The sequence below is a fragment of the Cordyceps militaris genome (assembly GCF_000225605.1).
Source record: "Cordyceps militaris CM01 unplaced genomic scaffold CCM_S00005, whole genome shotgun sequence".
Lineage (NCBI taxonomy): Eukaryota > Fungi > Ascomycota > Sordariomycetes > Hypocreales > Cordycipitaceae > Cordyceps > Cordyceps militaris.
The window spans coordinates 3,010,712-3,029,610 of record NW_006271973.1 but is presented as its reverse complement, the minus strand read 5'-3'; the positions used below and the strand labels follow the sequence as shown (position 1 = coordinate 3,029,610).

The 18,899-nt window shown below is 52.6% G+C and overlaps 4 protein-coding genes across 4 annotated transcripts; 1 reads left to right on the top strand and 3 right to left on the bottom strand.

Moving 5' to 3' along the window:
- Positions 1-175: 175 nt before the first annotated feature.
- Positions 176-2,739, bottom strand: CCM_07256 (Cytochrome b561/ferric reductase transmembrane; the record flags this gene model as incomplete). The annotated part of the gene is made up of 2 exons (XM_006672394.1): positions 176-2,523; positions 2,586-2,739. 2 exons carry the CDS (start codon positions 2,737-2,739, stop codon positions 176-178), a joined length of 2,502 nt encoding a protein of 833 aa, XP_006672457.1.
- Positions 2,740-3,759: 1,020 nt separating this feature from the next.
- CCM_07255 (trehalose transport-related protein) lies at positions 3,760-6,049 on the top strand (the record flags this gene model as incomplete). Its single annotated transcript, XM_006672393.1, has 2 exons — positions 3,760-3,871; positions 4,374-6,049. The coding sequence occupies 2 exons, from the start codon at positions 3,760-3,762 to the stop codon at positions 6,047-6,049; spliced, it is 1,788 nt and encodes a 595-aa protein (XP_006672456.1).
- Positions 6,050-9,286: 3,237 nt separating this feature from the next.
- On the bottom strand, positions 9,287-11,591 carry CCM_07254 (C6 transcription factor; the record flags this gene model as incomplete). The annotated part of the gene is made up of 4 exons (XM_006672392.1): positions 9,287-10,159; positions 10,222-11,145; positions 11,208-11,300; positions 11,376-11,591. The coding sequence occupies 4 exons, from the start codon at positions 11,589-11,591 to the stop codon at positions 9,287-9,289; spliced, it is 2,106 nt and encodes a 701-aa protein (XP_006672455.1).
- Positions 11,592-16,142: 4,551 nt separating this feature from the next.
- Positions 16,143-17,030, bottom strand: CCM_07253 (uncharacterized protein; the record flags this gene model as incomplete). Its single annotated transcript, XM_006672391.1, has 4 exons — positions 16,143-16,289; positions 16,384-16,440; positions 16,562-16,633; positions 16,986-17,030. The coding sequence occupies 4 exons, from the start codon at positions 17,028-17,030 to the stop codon at positions 16,143-16,145; spliced, it is 321 nt and encodes a 106-aa protein (XP_006672454.1).
- Between the last annotated feature and the right edge of the window lie 1,869 nt (positions 17,031-18,899).

Genomic DNA, 18,899 nt, shown 5'->3' with positions numbered 1-18,899 from the left:
AGGGCTGGCTGTAGATTCGGTGCCGCTGGCGTGTGCGAATATGTACTCAAAATGTCCACATCCAAAATCGACTATATAAAATTTTATACACATATTCATCATAAGCTTACGCCAGTTGTCGCGTTCTGTCCAGAGAGCCAATGCAAAAAAAAAGATCAAACCGGAAAAAAATTCATCACTCAAACATGTCCAACCCAGATGGCCTCGCGGCACTGCTACCTCTTCGTCGCTCCATTCGCCGACGCCGCCTGTTGTCCGCGGCGGCGGATTCGCTCGCCTTGTCGCCCTCACTAGGGGGTGGCCCGCTCATACCGCTCCAGGTACCGTGTGTCCCTTGTGAGCCGAGACTCGATACTGTTTGCCCGTGGGCCGCTGTTGATCCGGCCGGTCCAGCTGCGCCGGAATAATACGCAGAGTCTTTCCCACGTCGACCCTTGGCAAAAGCAGGCTTAGGTGGCGATAAAGGTGCTAGTTGATCTTCTTGTTCAACCCGTTGCTCTGCTTGCCTTTCTGCGGTGCGGGGGCTTGCCGCTCTGCGGTACCCACGTCCGTTGCTAGGCGAGTCAATTCCGGAAATACTGCTTTCAGAGTCGCGACGGCCTCGAGCAGCCATGGTCTCCTCTTCCGTCAGTCGCCTGAGAGTCACATTTCGATCACGATCATCATGGACCTTGACTTTAACGCTCACGGGCTGACTGTTTGGTGACGCGTAGCGATCTCTATCACGGTCACCATCGCCAGGGCGCTTTCTCCCTTCATTCGCAGCCAGGCTACTAGCACGTGCTGCGGCGGCCGCGGCGGCTCGCTCTCCAGCTTTGCGGCGTCGTTCCGACGGTCTTCTCTGTGGCGCTGATGCATCAGTCGACACTAAAGACCCTTCCGCGCCAGAGTGCAGTACTCCGTGGGGGTCTGCCGGCATAGAAGGCATGGAAACCGGTTCTGAGACAGGAGGACCACTCGATCTAGGTGGCCGTAGTGGCATAGGAACGGGCTGTATATTGTCAGATCGCGCACCGACTCGGGGTGGATGGTCGATGGAGGATTCGGTCATCTCACTCAACGCGGTGTCTGTGCCATAGGATGCGCCATACCCTGTTTGGCGGCGGACGGGAGGGGGTCGTCTCGAATCCCGCGTTGGAGAGGGATAACCGTCACCTGTGAAGCGAGAAACGTTTGTCCCTGAGCGCATATCATCCTCTTCACGTAGCCGCTCCTCTTGCTTCTTGTTGCGCCGGTCTGCAAGCTTTTTAGCAATCCACCCCATACCAAGTCCGCCGAGTATTCCCTTGGCCACACCTCCACCCCCTCCACCTCCAGAGTTCTCCGCTGGCCTTCGATGTGACGGGCTGACGTAGGAAGAATAGTCCGATTCATCGTGGTCGCGACGTGACGGATAAGATGAACGTGGCGTCGTAGGTCTCCCCGTATCACCGGTCGTTCGTGTGGTGTAGGTGGTGGCTGGGTTTGCCGACGGTGGCAACAAAGACGTCTGCGTGGCGGTATAGTCGTCGGTGTATTCGCTGCCGTAGTCACTTGGTTGACCACGCCCGCTGCGGTTGCGGCGAGGTGTATCTGTGGATACTGCGGAATATTCCTCCTCTCTGTTGTTTCTCTTCTTCATGAAATTGGCAGCCAAACCTCCAGCCCCGACAGCAGCTGCAACAGTGGCAAGCGTCTTCATAAATCCTCCGCCACTGCTCTTGCGCTGCGGTGGCTCCGAGTACTTATCGTCATAGAATCTCTCGGAGTAACCGCGGGAGGAAAGCACCTCGGGGTTGGTTCGATAAGACGACGGCGATCGGCTCCGGCTCCGGCTCCGGCTTCGTTCACGATTCTGCTTTTTCTTTCCATTGCGCAGCAAGGCCCAGAGACCAGCACCCGCTGCGAGAGGGCCTAGCCACTTTAGATTACTGCTTTTTTCGGGCTTGTGATCGGAGATGTACTCGGTATCCGTAAAATCTGTTCTCCCGCCCTCAGATCTAGTGCCGCGTGTCAAGTAGACATCGCGGTGGCCGGCATGGCGGTAGCTGAGAATAAAATATAGAAGAACCAAAAACGACATCCAAAGCGCATAGAGTATAAAGAGGTATTTGGGGGAGCCGTAGAGAGTCAGACCTAACGGAACCTGCACAATGCCGAGGAGGCCAATAGCGCGTCCAGACCACTGATGGATCATGCGGCGCAGAGAGCGTGATTTCGTAATGTGTAGCACCAGACGGCCGCCAACGAGTTGGAGAACAAAGAGCACGAAGATGGCAACACCAATGCCATGGTGAGGATTGGTGAGGTTGCGCTTTGGGCCGACAGCAAAAAACCCTAGGATAAAAATGACCAGCAGCATAAGACTCGCCAGTACTTGTAGTTGTCCATGGTAGCCGATAGCGCGGCTGCGGTTCCTGTCGTAGAAGCGGATTGTCATGACGGAGAGAGGTACGATGAGTAGAAATACGAGTGCAGCCATGACGGCATGAGCCATAATGATGCTGTGGTATCCTACAAAGGTCGAGAAACGGTTGCCCATACCTAGAGACGGACGGTTAGTGCGGCGACCAATGCAAGGGAAATATGGGCTGTAGCTGTCGTACCATTGTAACGCATCGTCTCGAAGTTGACCCCTTGCAAATTCGGAAGCAAGAAAGTATTCTTATCAAAGACCCAGGTACCGTCTCCGACCGTCAACGTGTCGGAGGAGTAGCTCGCCGACCCTGGGGCCGACAGGTCACCTGGTGTCGGCGCCATAACGGCGGCGACGAGCGGGCGCTGACCTCGGCGATGCAGTCGAGGGTTCTTGATGTGGAGTTAATTCAACGTCGCTCGAGACAAATCTCCCCGTAGAGGCCCCGGATTCGAGTTCGCGTGCTCCTGGATGCGCCTGTTCGGACGGTTGGAATGCAATTCCTCGTGGCGGATGGACCTTGCGGAATGTTGACGGCGTGAAGCCTTGACAAATGAGGGGCGGTGTGGCAAGCGTCGAGTTGCTGCGGTTTTGCTGGAATTTCGACTAGACTTCCAGGAAAGATGGGTGGATGAATAGTCGCAAAAACATCGAGGAGCTATCTGTACTGATTTTTCTGTGCAAAAGATGCAAGAGGTAGATGCGCATCAGGGAGATGGCATGTAGCACAAGCTGGCTGTGTGTGCCCAAGATCTCGCACCACGCTTCTCTTCTGACCCTTGTTTCTTTTCTTTCCGTTGCGCGGGGTGACGGATGCCTGCCCCACTCAGTCCCGCTCTTGCCCGCCATGTCACCAACACCACTTCGGTCTGGCTACCCTATACTTGTGATACAGACACGTTTTCTCGGGAAAATGTGGCATGGACTAGGAGGTGCCTCCAGGCTCTCCGTGTTTAGGAATAAATCTGGCTTCTTGGTCTAGCGGGGAGGTCTTTTTTAATTAATACCCGCAGGGTGATTATTCTGCGGCCACTCCCCCACTGCTCTTGGTCTGGCGTCTGCGTCACTGGCCAGCCGAAGTTTATGTTATTCAAGCCAGGATGACCTTTTTTGTTCTCAGGTTTGCCACCGGCGGCAAAAAAAAAAAGGAATAAGCAGAAAGCTGTCCTGCTGGCTCACGCTACATGTGTCTTCAAACTAATTCCTCTGCTCCAAGACGGCCTACCACGCTCGAAGCCATGGCAACCTAGACTGCCCGAGCTACCGCCAGTCTTAACGTCATTGATATAGTCCGGCGCGTTCGGGCCTCACCGAAGAAAAATAATATCTTCATCTGGTCGTGTAATAAAAAATGCGTGCTCGTGATGCGTCCGTCACTCGACGCTACCCTCCTGTGCATAGCCACCTGCACGAACGCCCAACACACTGCCAGCTGGCAAGCCAAACGCCAGCAAACAGATGGTAAACACAGTCGTGGTAATTTCCTCCTTTAATATGATAGTTTGAGAACTATAATATGCCATCAATTAGACGCAATTCAGTTACCCTCCATCCGAATCTCCACCATTTAGGCTTGTCAGTGGCCGAAGGTAGCTTGCCATGACCACCAACCAACACGCCGCGCTTCTCGAAACCAAAAGCCAAACGTCACGACGGCGCGAAATCTACGCACACAAAGTTCATAAGCATCTCAGAAATGGATCTCGGCTCAGTTATTTAGATTTTTTTTTGCCCCAAACTCCCCGTGGCCTGTCCCTATTGGGCGCCTCCTCCCTCGCCATAGTACCTTCGCTTCTCGATCGCGACCGCCTCGTAAAGTCAATATATCCGGCCGCCGTCGCGCAGGACCGCAACCTTTAAAAGGCGAGCAATTCCCCTGTTTCAAGAACCACATCCCCCCACCATTCTATTCAGCTTGTCTACTGACCATACATTTCACATTATTCGAATTAGCCGACATTCTTCCAGACAACGCCAGACTCAATCGATATGCCTTGGAAACTCCCGAGTCTCAGGACCGGGGCCCAGCCGAATCCTGAGGTTGGATCCCCCCTCCAGCCCAACAACGGCCAGGATAGCAAGGAACAGGCGACGGTTACGGAGATTCCAGTTGTCACCGAGCAAATTGTCAACGACATCTATGCAGGAAACGAAGCCGCCAAAGCTGCTAGCGACCATGAACAGACAATGACGATGCGGTACACGATCAAATACTACTTCATGGCTCTGTTCTGGGCCGCGATGATGGCTGCCCCCATCATCATGGAAGGTTACGAAACTGCCCTCGTGCCCAGCTTCTTCTCGTTCAAGCCTTTCAAGGAGTTGTATGGTCAAACTTCCAACGGCAACCTCATTGTTCCACCTGCCTGGCAGTCGGGTATCACCATTTCCGCCGCTGTTGGCCAGCTCTTTGGTCTCTGGCTTGCTCCCCGAGTTATGAACCGCTTTGGATATCGCCTCTGTACCAAGGCTGGCCTCGCTTGGGCTTCCATCTGTCTTCTGATCGGAGTTCTTTCCATTCCTGGCGCCAAGCTTCACATTTTTCTCGTCGGAGAACTCTTGCTTGGTGTTCCTTGGGGTCTCTTCCAAGGCATCACCCTTCCTTACGTCTCTGATATCACCCCTCTGAAGCTCCGAGGGCCGGCTGCCACCATGATCAACATTTTCTGGCTGATTGGTCAGCTCGTCTCTGCAACTGTCCTGCGTGGCTCTTCTGAAATCCACAACCCGCAATGGTCAATCAGGCTTCCCATGCTTATTCAATACTCCTGGCTTTTCCCGCTTTTTATTATTGTGATTCTCGCCCCGGAGAGTCCCTATTTCCTCAGCCGACAGGGTAAGGATGAAGAGGCACGCAAGGTTCTTAGCCGCGTCAACCGCGATCCCAAATTTGACCAGCACGGATCTCTTGCCATTATTCACTGCGTCAACGAGCACGAGAAGAAGGCTTCCGAGCGCATGGGATTCATGGACTGTTTCAAGGGTGTCAACCTGCGTCGCACTGAGATCGCTGTCATCATCTACCTGACGCAGCAGCTGGTAGGTTCACCTCTGGTCTTTTACTCTGTCAACGTGCTTCAGAAGGCCGGCCTGACCCAGAGCCACGCGCTTTGCGTCACTATGGGCATGTATCTACTATGCATTGGATCGACTCTTGCGTCGATGGCTGCCATGCGCTCGTTTGGTCGCCGCGCAATGTGGATTGGTGGCCTTGCCGCGGAAGTGGCCTGCCTCATCATCATTGGCACGCTTGGGTTCTTCCTCGAGTCGACCACGGCAGTGGCTTGGGTATCTGCCGTTATTCTTGTTCTCTTCGCCGTCGTGTACAACTTTACTATTGGTCCAGTCTGCTACACCATTGTCGCCGAGACCCCGTCGACTCGCATGAAGACTGCCACCAACTCGATTGCCCGTGGTATCTACATTGCTGTGTCGATTGGCAACCTGTTCCTCGTCCCCAACCTTCTTGAGCCCAAGCCCTTGGGCTGGGGCCTCGGAACCCGCGCTGCGCTCCTCTGGGCAAGCACTTCGTTTTTCTGCCTGTGTTGGGCCTACTTTAGACTGCCCGAGATGAAGGATCGCACCCCCGCCCAGATTGACGTCATGTTTGAGCGAGGCCTGCCGGCCCGTTCTTGGGCCCAGGCCAAGCTGTAGGACAGCGAATAATGATGCGATTAGATCGGTAACTCGACTACAGGTAACCTACTACCGCCTCTGAATAGGATGAGAGAAGGCTAATAGAAACAGGGGGCGGCTCGGATGAAGGAGGAATGGGAAATGGTCAACGCAGGATTAATGGTATTGGGTATTAGATTGAGTCGGGATGGATTAGAGCGGTAATAAATATTTCTTTGTTTGAATGCATGAATACCCACCCCATTACAGTGTGAGCGTGTATCGGTAGTGATGAAACAAGTTGTGTAATTATTGATTATTTTCCCCGCGAACCTCAAGAGCTTTGACTGAGATAACGACTGCCAACTTGACGGCTTAGATGCGATTTTCATCGAGTTGGAGCGAGACCTATCTAATACCTGTGTACATGTATGCCTGGACAGCCCGAGGGAGATGGGCTTGTGAACATACATTGGCTCGAGCACCTATCCAGAATCATTTCAGAGGATCCCAATAGCCTTTCGAACTACGAGACTGATAATGTAACCTGGACAACTTGCACAACCTGAACAACCCGTAAATGACTCAATGATTTTCAGTTTCCAATTATGGGCAGCCTTGACTCGTACTGTTGGCCCTGGAAGAGCACATATTAAGAACAACATACGATGATTCATAGTGAATAAAAGGCAGCCAGCCAGCCAACCAGCCAGCTGATCGGCCAAGCCAGTGAGGAGCGAGCACAGAGGAGCCAACCCACGACCGGCAGCCAGCAAGTCATCTCCCATCTTTCAATTCCCCAGGGCCACCAACGAGGGCCATTAACCGGCTGACCAAACCAACAAAGTCAAACAGCCAGCCGCCCATGGGAAATCAGAAACGGTTGACGAGCAAGTCCGCGGGCTCAGGGTATTTGTCAACATAAAACAGTTGAGCAGTTTTGCTTATCCGACGTGAGTTCGTGGCGCCAACAAACGCAAAATGACTTTCCTTGACCCCAAACGTTTTACCCCCTCCCCATGAATTAGCCAAAACTGGAAAGCAAGCCCCCAATCCTCAGCCGTGCTGCACACGTGGCTCTTCCAGTAAGTCCCTCTACGGCCGCTTCCCCCGCTACTCTTATCGGGCTGGGTATTGTGAGGGGGACTTGAAACCTGTTCTAGTGGCCTCTGCCCGTACATCTTGACAGAAGCGAGGGGCATTGATAGCCTATAGGCTATTAGACATTTGCCTACCTACCTAGCTGTCAGGCTAGGCAGTGTTTTCGGCGTGCTTGTATTGTAGTTGTGGTGGCTGAACTTGTTTGAGCTGCTACTACAGCGAACTACTACACGACGGCTTGGTTTTCATTGTCCATCCTTTCATCATCGTTTCAATTCCCCGGGCCTTCTCCTTGCCCTTTATTAAACTCTATCGGATTTCCCCCGTCCTCTTTCACTATTAACTCGCCTTTTCACTTGCTTCTTCCCCATTGCGTGTGTCCTCCCCTTACACAAGGCAGCCTCCGTCGGTCCGAACGCCACTGCCAACAACGTATAGACACACGTCAACGGACCTTACGAATGTAACCCACACCATATCGGGATCGCGTATTAACAGCGGAAACTCTTTCTCTTTCCCGTACGCACACCGTCTCTGTGTGTTTCGGGGCGGACCTCGCCGGCGCGTAAGTTTCGGGGGTAGAAGTGTTGTGGATGTGTGTGGGTTCTTGGCTGCAGTCGAGGTATTCATTTACCTGTCTAAATAAACACTAATACGTCTTGACACGTAATGCTCCTTTTTTCTTCCCACTTCTTTGTCCAAGGATTTTCCTCGGGCGAGAATATGGCGTTATTTGTTGTCTAGTCCCCGCGCTTGCCCCCCTTCCCGGCCCCGCCACCTCTCCTCCGGAGCCATTGCAACTAGCGACGAGATCGATTCAATTTTTCTTCACAATTTTTTTTTTTAAATTCAAAGTTGACAAACTAGCCAGACGGAACTCGTTGAATCCGCGCATCCCCTTCTTCGAGTTTTGAACTGCACACACCCGCCCACCTAATAAAGTGAGTCGTGTCTTGGGCGCAAATTGACCTTTTGAGTGGAGTGGCACCAGTGGACAAAATAACCCGCCAGTTAGGAACATTAATAAGCTCTACCTTATTCTTACTACTCTATATTTTCTTCTTCTCTTTCTCTTTTTAATTTTCTTTATTTTTACTATCCCTCTTATTTTACTTATCTTGCTCATCTTACTTATCTTACTTATACGTATTCTAATTCCCCTTATTCCTATTCCTAGTCTAACCTTCTTAATAATAGAGTATAGACTTATGTGTGCGGCCTTTTTTTTGTCGACCACATGAGTGGGTTGCGAATATTTATTAGCGCCCGCAGGAACAGCCGGCCAAAAGCAAAAAAAATGGAAGGCAAAAGGAAGTCAAATCAAGTCACGGAAAACAACAGAAAAAGAGGGCTGCCGATTTAGGGATATGGGGCGCTGAATACGTGGCGTCTATAGGCTCGCTTAGCTTTTCTTCAGGGGGAGGGGCTTTTTCCCTCCGAGGTTCACCCAACGAACAAAGTGTAATACAAAAGATATGCAACTGCGACAGATTATGCACATCTGCAAGGTCTTCATAATTCCGTGGAATAAATATGGGCCCGATGGAGTGAGTAGCCGTGAAAAGCTACCAAGCTAGGAGGTATGTACAACCAAAAGGTCAAGCTAAGAATAAGATCAGGCGATGGGCTGGGCACCGGTGTAGCGGTGCTGGGGTGCCTGTCGAATGATGAGTGAGCACCATACCAATTGGATTGGCTGAAATTCTTGGAAGAGCTAGCTTGCCTGCCCCGAACACCTCTCTTTGTCTTCACTCTGTTGTGGCAGACACCTTTGTTCTCCCTCTTGGCTGGACCACATTACACTGCCCGACTTTGTTTGATTTTGGCCGCCCGCATACCACGTCCAGCTCTAGAATGGGCCTGCAACTGACTTTCCAAATGAGCCAACTACTATTATACCCACCGCAGCATGCCACAAATAGCGGCATCGCAAACACTGCCCTGATTCTTGCTTTGAAGAAAGTTGGCGCTAATTCGCAATCCCTGCAACCTCCTGCCCGTTTGATATTGACAAGCCTATATTCCATCCTTTGGTATCGTACTTTCAGTTTCGCTCGTGATATCGTCGCTACAGCTCTCGCTGTACAGTGCTCCTTGAGCTGCTCCTGGGCGACCTGCTGTATGGCTTGCGCCTAGGCAGCCGCTTCCCCTCGTAGCCATTCCGTCAAACAGGCATCATTGCATGCCACGACTCATTCCATGCTGAGAGTGCTGTAACCCTTCTGCGTTTTCGACTTCGGTAATGATATTTTCATCTGCAGCCATGCTGTTGAGCATATCTTGCTGCGAGTATCCGATCCAATATTGAGGGTTGCTTTGCTGTTGTTTCTTTAGCTGGTAGATATCTCGAGCAACCGCTCGGACTTGGTTTCGAGCTCGGTTCGCCGCTGTCCAGACAGTGGAAAGGTGGTTCAGAGCCCCGATATTCAGTCGTATTTGCTGGCGTAAATCATCATCATCGTGTGGTACAAAGAAGACTGCCCATTTGCTCAAATGGACTATCGATGACAGAGTGACCACGCAAGTAAAGAATTGTGTATGTGAAAGGAGCGGCACTCTATGCGTAATCATCTCGCTAATCGCGCATGCCGAAGTGACTGTGTGCTTCGTATGCGTGTTGAACATCTCTCTTGTCGCAACTGGCTGGTATGGAGCACCCGAAGTGATACCTTGCGTCAGCGTCGTGTCGAGCTGAGAGAATGGCTGGTGCAGCATTATAGAGGTCGCATGCATAATCATATGCGCTTGAAACATCATCTCATCTAACATGCCATTCTTCTGCAGCGAATCCTTTTTGTTCTGAGGGAGGTGTAGTCGCCAGTTGGTGAGGAGCGCCTCGATCCTTGAAATGTTCTCGTCGTCAGGCCCTTGTAATGGAGGCGTTCGCATAAAGCGTCCCAAGTTGCGGCCGCAAAGTATTCGATAGGCAAAGGAAGAAAAGTGTCTGTCAACACCAGAAAAGTCGCTGTTTTCTAACTCTTGCAGTGTTACAGGGTTCGGAATGTTCTGCTCAACATTAGCATCATCATTTTGAGGCAACGAAACTGACTAGCAGTAATAGCCATGTTTCTAGCGTGTTCGCAGACTAGGGAATCTGACATATCACTTACCCCAGACAAGAACTGTAGCTCTTCACATGGGAGCGGAACATCTACCGGAACGTCGTACAGTAAAAAGTTGGTGGCGTGGTGAACGCCAGCAATTATACCATCGATGATGAAGAGATCCCACCAGGTTCTCCGCCAGCTCTCTTCCATCACGGGAAGACTTCTACCATGAAGGGTCGCAAAGGCCCCGGTATTTAAGCCAATCTGCAGGGCAAGAGTCTCGGCGTCTCTGAGAATCTCCCTCGCCTTGTCATTCTCGCAGTTACCATCGAGGGCCACAATCAACAGCACCATTGCTTGGACCACGAAGCCATCTTTTAGTCTTTGGGGCTCGTAGACGAGCCGATAAGCCTCGTGGAAAAGGGACTGCCTTGCGTTTCCGGCATCGATGAAAAGTGAGCCTACCCAACGGGCTGCTGCCAGCAACGGCTCCAACGAGGGCTCCCCTATGAGGGCGAGTAGGTATGGTTTTGGTAATACAAACGGGTGTGACGCATGGAAATGGTAGAAGAAGGCGTCGAGGCAACGATCCGCGAGCGGAAAGGTCTGCAAGTTTGGAGGAACTGGTTGTTTTGTAGGGGAGACACTGGCAGGGTTGTCCGGAAAGTAGGACCGGTAGAGCTGAAGATCGGCGTTTGTTGGTGGCAGGTTATCAAAAGGGTATGCGCCCGTTGCGTAAGGGACACCGGCAGCGCCGCTGAAAGACTGTCTTTGGGTGGATAACGCGTCGCTGACGGCAGAACCAGGGTCCATTAGCATGGGAGTGTTTGGTCCATCACCAGAACTCGAAATTGACGCCGGAGGAGGGGATGTGACTTGGGATCTATTCGTGTTTTGTGGTTGGTTCTTGCGCGGTCCCTTATAACCCCGACGAGAAGCCACATAGATGCAGTCGGATCCGGAACCCACGCATCTTGCACAGGGATTCTGTCCGTCACATTTTAGATGCTTGCTCCGCTGCATTACGTGTTAGTAAGAGCAGTAAGGACACAGTTCAACGATTCCGTAGGAGCAGAGTAACAGGCAAAGACTAGCCACATTGGTGCCCATGCAAAGGGTTCCCAGGTGGTGTGGTCTTGACACTAACCCCTGCATACTGGGCGATCGAACAACATTCAACAACGATTAAAAAGACGAAGGGGTTTGGAGGTGCATACGCATGCTAGACAGGCTGCTGGAACAGTTGCATCCTTTGACCGAGTGTCGCCTGAGGACGCCGAGTTTGACGGGAGGATGGACGCGGTAGGTGTTGTGGTGCCTGAATGATTCGAGAGCGACTGAGAACTTGCGGATCTGGACCCAGAGGAGAGGTTATCTTGACTTCGGCTTGATGATGAGTCGGCAATGGACCCCCTCGGGGCAGAGTTTGCCATGGCAATGGCCAATGCCAAGGATGCTGTGCGATATGCTGATCACGCGGCCGGTCAGGCATGTAAGCCGAAAGTAAAAAAAGGAAGAAGAAGCAAGGCAGCAGAGACAAAAGGAAGCTGCAGAAAGCTCCGAGGGCTATGAAAACCGAGGAGACATTGGAATGGAGGCGTGGTGAGAGAGTAGACATTGGCGGATGTGTGGGAGGATGCCTTGTGGGGGGGTGTCCGAGGGGAAGACAATAATAAGGCCCATAGCAAGAAAGGTAGAAAGGCAATAGGTAAGCAGGCGGGAAAAAAAAACCTGATGGCACACATATGAGGAGGCCAGGTCTGTCATGTCAAAGTGCTCAGCCGACAGCAAGGCAGCGAAGGAGGTGCTAAGAAACGGTAGGCACCCAGGCGGGGACCTCCTCAGAACAGTGGACTGGGCGTTGAGAGGCAAGCGGGTACTCCGACTCCGAACTCTGCAAGAAGAACACGAAGAGCTCTGTTTGCGTTTTCCAGAGGTCCGGAATAAAGGCGGCCGTCTTGTTTGAGTACCCGCTTGGGGGAGGGGACCGAGACCTTGACGGACCGGCGATGCAGTCCCGCCAGAGGTACATAACATATTAGGTAGGTATAATAACATAATAACATATCAAGAGACCAATGTAGGTAATAATTGCTGCAGGTTCATCCATGTTCAGGTTCATCAATATACGGAGTGCCTTGGTATAATACGTAACCAGAGGGGCGCTGAAGACAGGGCTCATGAAGCTTGCTTGCTTCTTCCAATTCTTCTTCAGCGGCATTGGGCCTGCCTGGTCACACCACCCACACCCGCGGCACGGTACCACGGGCTGCAGATACAGATGGCGGACTCTAGCGGTGCATCAGTGCTGGGGCCTTCTGAAGCAGCCCTGCAGACTGCGGACTGCAGACTGCAGTGCTCAACTCAGTGGCACTCTCTCCACTAGCCAGGCCTCCGTCCACGCGAATTACAGTTGATGAAGCGCCTGTCAAAGGTCGTAGCCCCTGTAATACGTCCCGAACCTGAAGCCCCGAAGCCCACTCTCCTCCCTCCCCTTCCCTGCCCCTCCAGCGGCAAGCGGGCCTGGCCGCCTTCCCCTCCTACTACAGATCTCCTGCCCCCCCCCCCCCTCTCCCAAACCCCTGCCGGCTTTTGTCCTCGCACCACCGCACACCCACAATGCAACCTCAGCGCCTGACCAACAAGTCTGCTCTCTTTATTCCTGTGGCCCTCTTCTCTGGCCCGCCAGCATGCATGACGCCCGCAGACTCTGCTCATCATTCCCCAATTCTGCCCTCTTATTTTCTTTTTCTCTTTTTCTCACGTTTTTTCTTTCAGGGCGCACGCTAACCCCTGGTCGCATGTCCATACTCGTAACGGTAACCCCTCGACAAACGGCTGATCCCGGCATCGACACCATCACGCAGCTCTCCCTAGGGCTTCACATCGCGACTCGTGCCTATCGGCCGAGACTATCTACTACTCCTTATACTGTTATCGATTTTCTAGTTACCTCATCCACCCTGATCGGCTGTGGAAGTCCTTTCTTCTAACTAACACTTTCCCGTGATCAGGTTGGATTCCTCCATCACGACATGACAGGTTCCAGATCTGTCCTGAGCTCCTAAACTCTCCTTCTCCGCCTCACAGCCCCCGGTATAGGCTGCCATGAGCATGAATGCTTCAAATGCATGTACACACTCGAAATCCGAAAATCCTCGCATGATTCCCGCATCCTAAAGGATACTATTGAGAATAAAATGGCGTTTAAAACGAGTAAGTTGGCGGCCGCATACTACCGACCCCAGCTAGCAGCGCCACAATGCTGATTTGAAACTTAGGCGTATTGGGCTCAACCTCCTTAAAATTTATCATTCTTTTTTGACTTTTCAACGGTCAGACGAGCATTGACCACATGACAAGGTGCCCACCCCGGTCAACCGCGCCAAGTGATGCGGATAGCCGGGCTTCATTCAAGAACTACATGACAACAATACTGAATATAGGTTTCAAAATTTGGCTTGACAATCGTGTACACGAAACCATGGCTACGAGCTGCGCCAGAGTCTCTCTGCACAGAAATACCGCCAAGAGTGCTTTGCGTTGTATTCTGACGTTAGCATCAACAGCCACTTGTCATTGGCGGCCAGAGAAGCAAACTACGCCATTCCCGGACGACCAATCGAGACCAAGTACTGAATTAAAGAATATGCATACGAAAAACTTTACGGCGAGTTCACTTCGACAAGCGATGAGTCGGTTGCATGATGCCTATTGGAGAGTATTCCGACTTCACCGCCTACCAAGTCAACAGCGGCTTCTTGGCATCCACAACCCGGCAAGGCCTATACCCGTATCAGTATTTCCTGACGCCTCACTAATAAGAAATCGCGCTCAATCCTGACCTTGAACTGGTCTCAATAAGAACAGGTAGGGCTGGAATTACGCGAGCCGTTATCACGCCCAGCATGGCAGGTGACAGGGAATGCTGCCCGAGATGGTGACCGATGCGCTGGCATGGTCCACTCAACTTCGGGCCACAACAACGCGCTCGGGTTCTAATCAAGGTCAAGACAAAGACATCCTGGTGGGCTGCCACATCAAGCTTCCAAGCGTCAGGCAGTCCACACCAAAGGACCCGTCTTTGTCGGGCCAGCATCCGTTGCCACTTCCTTGTGTTATGCAGAACGACAAATGTCGAAATGGTGGTTGACGCGGGATGAGAGCCATCCCAAAGACTTAATCGGCGAAGCCCCCAAACGCCTAGCAAGTGAACCTTTGCCTTAAAGCATTGTCCTACATCATGAAATGTAAAGGCTTGCTCAAGATAGTCGCCCTTGCTGTGGGCTGGCTCTCTGCATACCTGCTAATCACAACTTTCCCTTTGACAATTGTGATGTCATTGCGATGAAGCATTAGCAGGGCTCCGTGTGTCAAGTTCATGTTCCCCAGACCCGTTGCTGGGAAAGCCATGTGATTGACGACAACCGTACCAATGTCCTGCATACAGGATCCGCGAAGGGTAATACTAGTTCTGCATTGAAGACTCTCGATGTTTGGTGTTACCGGTCCAAGAAGTCTGACATTGTCAGTGGATGAGACAACTGCATCAAGCGCGGACAACGCCATTGCACGGTGGAGCCGGAGAATTTGTCCGCAGTGTTTCACAGGCTGAAGTACTGGATAGAGACCAATCTTCCCTCCCCTCCCAGCTATTCCAAGAAGCCACGTGTGGAAGAGCAAAGATTACCCGATTAGCCAGAAGACCACTCCCACCCCCTGGCTCGATGCCAAGGAAAATGTTGGGTGTCAATGGGATGGACGGACCCCGGATCTGTTTCGTCTTTTCGGCAGTTGTGGGCAAACTAATAACTCGCAAGGACGGAGAAAAGTGGGATTGGCGAGCCTTTGCCCTTGGACGCAGATATTCACAGGAAGGACCGATGTCGGCGTTACGACAACTTTATACCGAACCAACAGAGTTACACAAGACCCGAGACGGTAGATACAGAGGTGCCTTGAAAAAACACAAAAGCTGTATCTGGAACTCTGCGAAGGGCCGGGCGGATTCGGCCTGAACCTCGGGCCAACCAATTCGCTGGTTCTTACTGAGATATAGCTGATGGTGGACAGAGAGCAACAGAATGGAATACTATCCAACAATGATCTACGTCTTAAACTAACCGGCCACTGCACGGCTGGACAAGCCGAGAAGCTGTCAAAATCGGGGCGATGGAAAGGACGTAATGGACGAGGCTGCATAAGGATGCGTGATGAACGAGAGGCACCGCATTTCCTGAGGACGCCGGCGGCCGGATTGAAAAAAAAGAAGAGGGAAAGTCATCGGTCTACTTGCCCTTCGCATTGCTGCTTCGGCATAAAACTCACTACCAAGCCTCGAATAGCGCATGCGGGACGCGCCCTACCGTAGAACCGGCCGAGACACGCGGCGGCTCCGCACCTCCCTCAACCGGTCATGACGGGAAGGACCGAGCACTACTCTAGATGGGGAGGTAGGGGACCACCTTAGGTAGGTGACGATTCTATGGCATTGATGGGGAATCGGGCCCTGCAAGAGTTGGTTCGTACCGCGTGACTCAAGTCTGCCCGTCATGGCCGGGTGAGTGAGTGCTACCAGCCCTCAACTCAAACTCGAATCGAGGGTTCGGCGGATCGTGCGTCGACCGCCAATAGAGCGCAGAAACCGCGTTGAAAGGCAAAGGCGCAATGGCAGAGTGGCAGACGGGTCCTTTACTAGCACGGCTATGACGCATTGTAATTTTTCTTCTTCATCTCGCACGGCTCATCTTTCTTGGCGCATCGGGATAGCGTCGATCAGGGTGTGGGCTAGCTTCAGTCACGATGAGCCGAGACGCCGGTGGAGGGACGGCACATCGGGACAAAACATTTGGCGTCGTATTTTCTTTTTCAGTTCTCAATTTCATGGAAACTGTTGCAGTAAGGAGGAACATAACGGAAAATCAAGGTCATTCGTGGCTGATGGAGGATTGATATATTTAGAGAAGGATAAATTGGTATATATTTTAGGCCGACGGATATAAACAGGTGGATGCGGGCGGCGTGCGCCTAGCAGCAGCACTCGCAGCACTCAAAGCAGCAGAGGCCAGCGCAAAGACCGCAGCAGATAGCCTACGGAGGATAAGATTAGCGATATGGCCCGCCTTGGAGGGCTTACATAGAAGATTATGTATCGGACGGTGAAGAGGGAAACGAAGCGAGGAAGTTGGTGAGAACGAGGGAGGGCCACTAAGGGTGTTGACGTACCTCTCCCTCGCCTCCGCCGCCACCACGAAGACCGACGGTCATGGGTTCGGCAAGGCGCTACGTTGAAACCATAGTTAGCAATAGCTCCGTGGAGACGGTCTTGGAGAAGACAATTGGCGTTCGGCGATGCGCGCCATTTTTCTTTCTGTCCCTCATTTCGGATCAACGGGGCACGTACGGGCTGCTCGGTGCTGGGGCGGGCGGCCCTGGCCTCGGGGTTGGTAGCAGCCATCGACTGCTGCTGGGGGATCTGTTCTTGAGAAGGCATTGCGACGGACGGGCAGGTATTTCTATGTTCGGGTTTTGTGCGGCGAGAGTGAAAATGGGTTAAAAAAAGAAGATATAAGAGCACCGGGGGCGGATCTCTGTGCCGCAAGGGGAGAGGGAGACGGGTTTTTATACCTCTCGACTATTTACTAGCCACACAGGTGCAAGTACCGCGCACGCACGATGAGGACGTAATTATAACTAGATTACGCCGTAGCGAAATAAGCAAGGCTTTCGTCCGTCTAGAGGAGCTAAGCCGCAGCGGACATGGTCGGATGGAGACGTTTCGGCACAGTTGTGCCGTGTGGCTCTGGAGAACTTGGGCTGAGTCGAACCGTAATGCGCACTTCTCGCGTGTGAGTGGACGGAGGGATGGCCATTCTTGAGGCTGGTGTCAGTGATGATATCTTTGAGGGGCTTCGGCACAGCAGACCCGAGTGTGGATGAGGAAGCTTGGGGAGGAACAGGGCAGTGCTGACGGTGGGCTCTCGCTGTCCGTTGTTAATTTAGTTACTGCGCTGGCACGAATGCACATGCATGCAATCTGTACTGGTCCTTGACCTACTTTCTATATTTCGGAGGGCTCGAGGGCTGTGGCCGTTTGAGATAAAATGCAGGGATAAAATATGCACAGAGTACACTATGCATCTTGACATGGCACAGAGTGGAAACGGCGCGTCGCTGGCTGGATGCAAACTGAGACAAGTCCGAGGCCGCCGGATCATCGCCCGTTCTCTATGCGCGGAAAAGACCAGACGACTTGCAATTCGTACAAAAAACAACAGCGACATGAGCCGAAAGGAACAAACAGACACAACGGTTCGCGGTAGGTAGGGTTGTCAAGCCGAGCGTTGGGCTGCGTACTCTGCGCGACCCTGTCATTTCGGTCAACCTGCAGGGCGCAGTAATAATAATGCAGACAGACCCGAGTTCTTTTGGTTCGCTGACCGCGTCGCGCACTGCAACGGCCAGGGAAAGACTGAACAAGGAGAAAAAGGCTGAATGACATCATGGGTGATCTGTTCGCGGGCGGCACCACGACCACCCCCCTCCTTTTCCCTGCTGATCAGCCACGAGGACACCACACCGCCGGACCTGATCAGTCCAAGTTCCCCGCGAACAAGGAGGAATCGAGGGCGACGAGAGAGACGGGTTGGAAGTGGTCGTGGCCTCGAGACCTCAAGGCTTGGGTCAACGGCCCACCCACCCTTGTCCGATAACACGGCCCCTGGTACGGAGTACACGTTGTACATAATTTGTACATACCAGTCTAGATAATAATGGCCTCAATCATCATCACCAGTAATCCGAAGGACACGGGCCTTTGTGATTTTGGTCCTCAACCATCTGATCCGCACTGATCCGTGGCAGCTTCGTAGAAGGACGCCCGTCGCGCAGTAGGTGTGTCCAAAGCAAGCATGGTCAGCTTGTCATGTGCGTCGAGAGGCATGACCAGAACCTGGGGCTTCTGCTTTAGCTTGTCGTCATGCTTGATTTGACGATTTTCGCTTGCTTTATCAGATGCGTGCCGGGTCGGGATGCGCTTGCTTGACTGGTGGTCCTTGAAAAAAGGGTTGATGGTGTGGATGGACTTTTACAGGATATGTGCTAGTTAATAACTTAGCTGGCCGGCCCTCCAACGAGTGGCGGTGCTACAGTGGCTGCAGAACTACTGATGCGCCACAGGACAAGGAAGGGCTGCAGCCAACTTGTTCGCCATTGAAAGAGATATATAAATAGATGATTCATGAATGAAGAGTCAATTGCCCTCAAACTAATTTGTATACAACAGCTACGAATTCAAATCGAATGCCCTCGAAGGCGCTCAAGTTCACCCATTTGAGCGTGGCGCTACGTGCATACCCGAGAATTCCCCGCAGCCACCTCACAAACACACTAAATCACTGCACCGCCAAGCGGCCAGCGTGAGGCTGAGTCGTCATCCGGCATGTTGTCTGCCTGAGCGAGCCATCAGCACGTTTTGTTTCCTTGAAACAACTTTTTCCCCTTGACTCCAAACGCCGGCCCTCGATACCCTCGCTCGCGACAACGCCGGCCCGATACCTACAACGCACGTCTTTTGCCGGCGTCACGCTGCTGCATCTCCTAGCCGCCCTGCGCTCTTCCAATTCGTTCTGCCCGCCCCCAATGATTGCATCCTGAACCAACAACGACATCCTTCCGCGACGCCTCGATCACACACCTCGGCCCACACCACACGTTTCAACGCCCCCCCCCCCCCCCCCCCC